Source organism: Galeopterus variegatus, unplaced genomic scaffold (assembly GCF_000696425.1).
Source record: "Galeopterus variegatus unplaced genomic scaffold, G_variegatus-3.0.2 Scaffold2169, whole genome shotgun sequence".
Taxonomy (NCBI): Eukaryota; Metazoa; Chordata; class Mammalia; order Dermoptera; family Cynocephalidae; genus Galeopterus; species Galeopterus variegatus.
Genome location: NW_007728280.1, coordinates 217,596 through 224,322, shown reverse-complemented (window position 1 = coordinate 224,322; position 6,727 = coordinate 217,596). Strand labels below are relative to the sequence as shown.

General features: G+C 50.2%; 1 protein-coding gene across 3 annotated transcripts in view; it reads right to left on the bottom strand.

The window, feature by feature from the left end:
- The window catches only part of ARHGAP8 (Rho GTPase activating protein 8), a 108,385-nt gene that overhangs the window by 30,654 nt on the left and 71,004 nt on the right, over positions 1 to 6,727 (bottom strand). For all 3 annotated transcript variants that reach the window (XM_008580841.1, XM_008580842.1, XM_008580840.1), the window contains exon 7: positions 6,266 to 6,376. In XM_008580841.1, coding sequence (XP_008579063.1) covers positions 6,266 to 6,376 — 111 coding nt within the window. The remainder of the gene's footprint in view (positions 1 to 6,265; positions 6,377 to 6,727) is intronic.

The following is a 6,727-nucleotide window of genomic DNA, read 5'->3' as shown; positions in this document are numbered from 1 at the left end:
GTCCCGGTCCGGTACGGGCGCGACGCTGAGGGTTGCGATCCGTTGCCGGTCACGAAAAAAGGCAAAAAGGAAAAAAAAAAAAAAATCTACTCAAAAGGGATTAAAGACCTAAATAAAACTCTTGGAAGAAAACATAGGTATAAATCTTTGTGACCTTGGGTTCGGCAATGATTTCTTAGTAAAACACCAAAAGCACAAGCAAGAAAAGAAAAAAATAGATAAATTTGACTTCACCAAACTAAAAACCTTTATGCTTCAAAAGATACCATCAAGAAGGTGTAAATTGAGCTGGCTGGTTAGCTCAGTTGGTTAGAGCATGGAATTGTGACAGCAAGGTCAAGAGTTCAGATCACCACCCAGGTCAGCCACCAAAGAGAAAAAAAAAATTGAAAAAAGAAAGTGTAATGATAACCCACAGAATGGGAGAAAATATTTACAAATCATATATCTAATAAGGGTCTAGTATCCAGAATATACAAAAAATCTTTTTCAACTAATGACAAAATAATAACCCAAATAAAAGATGGGCAAAGGATGTGATGAATAGACATTTCTCCTAAGAAGATGCGCAAATGCCCAATAAGCACAAGAAAGGATCCTCACATCATTAGCCATCAGGGAAATGCAAATCAAAACTACAGTGAGCTATATTTCACACCCACTACGATGGCCATAATCAAAAAGACTAATAATAATGAGTGTTGGTGATTATGTGGAGAAATTATAAATCTCATACATTGCTGGTGGGAATATAAAATAGTGCACCACTTTGGAAAACAGTTTGGCAGTTCCTCAAAAAATTACACATAGAGAGACCCAGCAATTCCACTCCTAGGTAGATGCCCAAGAGAGTAGAAAACATATGGACACACAAAATCTTGTACATGAATTTTGAGAGCAGCATTATTCATAATAGCTAAAAAGTGAGACAACCCAAATGTTCATTAATTGATGGACGGATAAAAAAATCTGATATATCGGGCCGAGCCCGTGGCGCACTCGGGAGAGTGCAGTGCTGGGAGCGCAGCAGTGCTCCCACCGCGGGTTCGGATCCTATGTAGGGATGACCAGTGTGCTCACAGCGCTCACTGGCTGAGCGCGGTGCGGCCAGTCTCAAAAAAGGACAAAAAAAAAAAAATCTGGTATATCCATATAATGGAATATATTCAGCTACGTCATGGATGCACCTTGAAAACATTATGCTAAGTGAAGGAATCCAGCCACAAAAGGCCACATACTATGTAATTNCACAGCGCTCACTGGCTGAGCGCGGTGCGGCCAGTCTCAAAAAAGGACAAAAAAAAAAAAATCTGGTATATCCATATAATGGAATATATTCAGCTACGTCATGGATGCACCTTGAAAACATTATGCTAAGTGAAGGAATCCAGCCACAAAAGGCCACATACTATGTAATTTCATCTATGTGAAATGTTCAGAATAGGCAAATATAGACGGACAGAAAGTAGATGAGTATTTGTCAGGGGCTGGGGGAGGAGGGAATGCACAGTGACTGCTAACGGGTACAAGGTTTCTTTGGGGTGATGAAAATGTTCTGGGATTAGATAATGTTGATGGTGGCACAACTTTGTGAATATACTAAAAACCACTGAATTGCATACTTTAAAAAAAAGATCATCCCAGGGCTGACAGTGTCCCGAACCCACTTGCAGGACAGCCCTGCATCCATTCACTGACTCCTGCTCTGTGCTAGGCCTCAAGAATGCAGGCTGTGTGTGCAGATTGTGTGAGTGTGTCGTACACAAGTACCACGGGAGCGGCCCACACCCCGGGCAGTGTGGACTCATCAGTGGGGGCTTTCTGGAGGACGAATATGAGCAGGCAGCAGGCAACAGGCAGCGGGCAGCGGCTCCTACTGTCAGCACACCCTGTTCCGCCCGTGGCCCTGGAGGGTGAGGACAGGGCTTCACCTCCAGCTACAGGGAAAGACATGGGAAAAGAAGTCAAGTCAGTAGCTTGACTTCCCAAAGCTGAAAAGTGCCAGTGCATGCATGTGGCCTCGCCCTCTTTCCACCACCTCATGGTGCCCAGAAAGGACTCACGTGCTTGTCTTTTCCATGCTTGTCTTTTCCCTCTTGAGGGATGGCGAGTAAGCAGTGACCTCTGGAATTGTTGGCCCTTCACATATTAGCTTAATTAGCTCATTCCGTGGTGACAACTTTCTGTCTACGCTTTTGAACATTTTCGGCAAATCAGCATTTGTGAGCAGGATTTGGTTATGAATTTTAATGACTTTCATTCATTCACAGTCCAAACAAATTACATATCTGGTGCTTTACTGAATATGTTTATTGCATTTTATCATCGTCACTGGCAATGAAACGGCACAAAACATTAATGTAAAGAGGCAAACGCGGGGGTTGTCTCTGAGTGGCACGCATGGCATATTTTTCCAAGGCTGCCTGGGGTTACTCATCACTCCCTGAAGAGGTAATAAGCTGGTTCTTACAGTTACATCAGATCCTGGAATTAGGGATGGGCCATGGCCAGGTGACGGTTAAAGAGTCTTTACATCTGCTGCCGAGCCTGTGCCCACATGCTCTGAGGGGCACCTGCTCGGAATGCAAGATCAAAACAGGAGTCCTTGGTGGCCTTAGCGGAGCCGAGAGCCCCTCACAGGTGACCCACACTTCCCCCATACGTCACTCAGGCTTTAGAAGTCTTTTTTGTTTTTCATTTTAAAAGCTTTGTTAGTTAATAAGATGACAGACTGGCTCTGAAAGGCATGGCTGGAATCTCTGGGTGAAGGCCCCTGAGGATGGAAATGCCTCTTGCCGAGGCCCCTGAGGCCCCCGGGACCCCGGGGACCCCTGTCTATCAGCACACAGANCCCAGAAAGGACTCACGTGCTTGTCTTTTCCATGCTTGTCTTTTCCCTCTTGAGGGATGGCAAGTAAGCAGTGACCTCTGGAATTGTTGGCCCTTCACATATTAGCTTAATTAGCTCATTCCGTGGTGACAACTTTCTGTCTACGCTTTTGAACATTTTCGGCAAATCAGCATTTGTGAGCAGGATTTGGTTATGAATTTTAATGACTTTCATTCATTCACAGTCCAAACAAATTACATATCTGGTGCTTTACTGAATATGTTTATTGCATTTTATCATCGTCACTGGCAACGAAACGGCACAAAACATTAATGTAAAGAGGCAAACGCGGGGGTTGTCTCTGAGTGGCACGCATGGCATGTTTTTCCAAGGCTGCCTGGGGTTACTCATCACTCCCTGAAGAGGTAATAAGCTGGTTCTTACAGTTACATCAGATCCTGGAATTAGGGATGGGCCATGGCCAGGTGACGGTTAAAGAGTCTTTACATCTGCTGCCGAGCCTATGCCCACATGCTCTGAGGGGCACCTGCTCGGAATGCAAGACCAAAACAGGAGTCCTTGGTGGCCGTAGCAGAGCCGAGAGCCCCTCACAGGTGACCCACACTTCCCCCATACGTCACTCAGGCTTTAGAAGTCTGTGAGTTATGCTTGTTTGTGGGGGTTTTTTGTTTTTAATTTTAAAAGCTTTGTTAGTTAATAAGATGACAGACTGGCTCTGAAAGGCATGGCTGGAATCTCCGAGTGAAGGCCCCTGAGGATGGAAATGTCTCTTGCCGAGGCCCCTGAGGCCCCCGGGACCCCGGGGACCCCTGTCTATCAGCACACAGAGCAGGGTAGCATCTGCCCAGCAGAGCCAGTGACGGGCTGGAGGCACAGAAGCCTCAGAAATGTGGGGAAAACACACGGGGCAGCTTGAAAACCCTGGGGCCACTGGCTGGGCCTCCCTGGGCCTGGTCTCCAGGGCCGATGCTCACCAGTGTCCCCCAGAGGGGCCTCAGTCTCTGCCTTCCTGGGCTGACTTCAGGGGTGGTGAAGGTGGGTGAGGAGGTTGTGGCAGCGCTTTCACAATGTTTAAAAAAGACAAAAGAAGTACCATTTGCTGGTAAAATTTGTGTTTCCAGATATATCTGGGGGGACATCACATTTCAACATATACCATATTCTCTTGCTGGTGTGCTCGCAAAGTGCGTACAGAATGCCTCTGTAAGCGAATCTCGCACGTGGGCACCCGGGTCGGGGAGGCGGACGTGAAACCCCACAGGCTGGAGCTGACAGCTCCAGTCACAGACAGCTGCTCACGTTTAAGTCAGTTAACATCAAAGCTAGAAATGGCGTGTCTCAGCTGCATCTGTATTGCACAGTGCAGACCACGTCCGTCCTGGCAGGAGGTTCTACGGGATAGTCCTGGTCTAGGACATGCATGTGGGGAACACCGGTCCTCCAGCTGTGACACACCCAAGACCCCAACATTCCCTCCTCACCTGCATGCCAGGCCTGCCCCTGACCCAACTATCAAGTTCACCGCAAGTGGGAAGTGCTTGCCTCACACCAGAACAAGGTTTAGACACATCTCCCTCCCACACACTGTCCCCAGAATTACTTTCCTGTGGCTGCTGTAACTAATTACCATAAAGTTAGTAGCTGAAAACAACACAGATTTATTGTCTCACGGTTCTGGTTGTGTCAGAGGTCCAAGACGGGCCACGGGACTACGCTGCTCCTGGAGGCTCTGGGGAGAATCCGTGCCAAGCCTTTTCCAGTTTCCAGAGGCAGCTGCCTTCCCTGGCGCCTGGCCCCACATCACTCCGACCTCTGCCTCCATCACATCGGCTTCTGTGACTCTGACCCTCCTGCCTCCCTCTTATAAGGACCCTGGTGATTGTTGGGGCCCAACAGATAATCCAGAACAATTCCCCATCCCAAGACCCTTAACTTAATCACCTCTGCAAAGCTCCCTTTGCCATGTGTGGTCACATGTGCCATGTGTGGTCACCCATTCACAGGTTCTGGGTATTAGGACGTGGACATCTTTAGGGGCCACTATTCTGTCTCCTACATGCCTTTCCTTCCCTCCTTCACCCTAGGACAAGAAAGGAGGGCATGTCCCCAGGGCCATATCTGCTTCCCTTCTGACCCCAGAGCCCATGGGAGAGGCCTAGTGAGGACCCTGAGCCCACGTGTCTCAGGAAGGGCTGGTGACAAGCACACCTCCTCCCTGGTCTGGAAGCCGCTCAGAGCCTCCTTGGTGTTCAAAACCTCCCCAAGTGTTTCAAAATCTAGCACAGGCCTTAACGATCATCAGATTTGTAAGTAAAAATCCAGATCACATATGAGTTTCTAACAAGAAACAACTAACTTAAATGGGAATGAGCAGACTGCTCTCCGGGACTCGCTACCATCTCCAGGAAACGCTGTGTAGACTGGACCTGACTGCCCCACGGTGGCTGTAGGATAAAACACCTCCCTTGTCTTCAGCAGTCCAGGTGCCACCCTGCCTGGCCTAGTCACAGAGCAGGGGATCCAGGAGGGACAAGGAGCTCACCATCAACTGGGGAACAGTCAGAGAAACTCTCCACGGAAGCCTGCTCGGATCAGGGCTGCAGCGAGGGCCCTGCACATAGTCTAGAGCATCGGAGGGCTTCCTGGAGGAGGAGCTGCTGAGGTGAATGGAAGGTGGATGAAGTGGCTGGTGCAGCAGGGAGGAAGGATGGGTGGCACAGAAGCACGAGTCACTAAAGATGAAAGATCGCATAATCCAAGTCATTCATTCAGAAGATAAGAGGCGGGGGGGGGGGGGGTCCGGGTCACGTGGCTGATAACAGGAATGAGTCAGGAAGGGTAGGTCACACTGCAGCAATGGCAGTCCCCAAGTCTCAGCGGCTGAGCCCAACAGAAGCTTATTTCTCACTATGCCCCGTGTCTGGTGGGAGTCAGCAGGGTGCAGGCTGTGGTCGCTCAGGGACACGGTGGGGTGAGGTGCCCTCTTGACCTGGCTTCCGCACCACCCACACCACCATGAGGCGGACTGCCACGGGCTCAGGAAGCCTCCCCCTGAGTGGACACGCTCACACCTGCTCCTTAGCCACCCCCCAAAGCAAGTCACGTGACCATGCCTCACTTTGAAGGTGGTGAGAAGTGTCCCTGCCGTGAATCTGGAGGGCAGGGAGTCAGAGCTGCCTGGTGAGCAGCAGGAGGAAACCGCAGGTCCCCAGCCTCTGCCCATGGCTCAGTCCCCTACACATGGCGCTCAGACCAGAGCAGCGAGTGCTCAGCCCCAGTGATGAGCTCATGGTTCCTTTACCTGCAGGGGGACACTCAGCTGCTGGAGGCAAAGGTCTGGGAAAATTGCCCTGGACACAGAAGCATCCACAGCTCAAGCCACAGCTGAGCAGGCCATGTTCTGGGCTCACTTACTATTGCAGACTGACACCAAATTGCTGGGTGGGCAGAGGGGGCCGTGGTGGCGGCGTCTTAGAGGCAGAAAGCGGCTGGCCCTGGTGCAGGTTCTGGAGTTTCTCATCGTACCTGCGGACACAACAGAAGCACAGCTCTCACCGGTAGGGCACACCCTCAGGCCACAGAGGCCACTTGCAGGTGCCCACAAATGTCTGTGGGGTACCTGAGTGTCTCATCCTTCTGGGCCCACCCACATGTCCCCACTGTCTCTCTCTCTCTCTCACACACACACACACACACACACTCTCTCTCTCTCTCTCTCTCTCACAATGCCCCAGTGCTGGGGGAGGGGGGTTCATACAAAAGGTAGGAAGCGTAGTCCAATTCCCGTCAAACATTCAGTTTCTCCTGCCAACCCCTGGCCAAGGTGGCCCCACCCTGCCCAGCACAGGGCTCCCTGCCTGCTTGCCATGCAGTCAG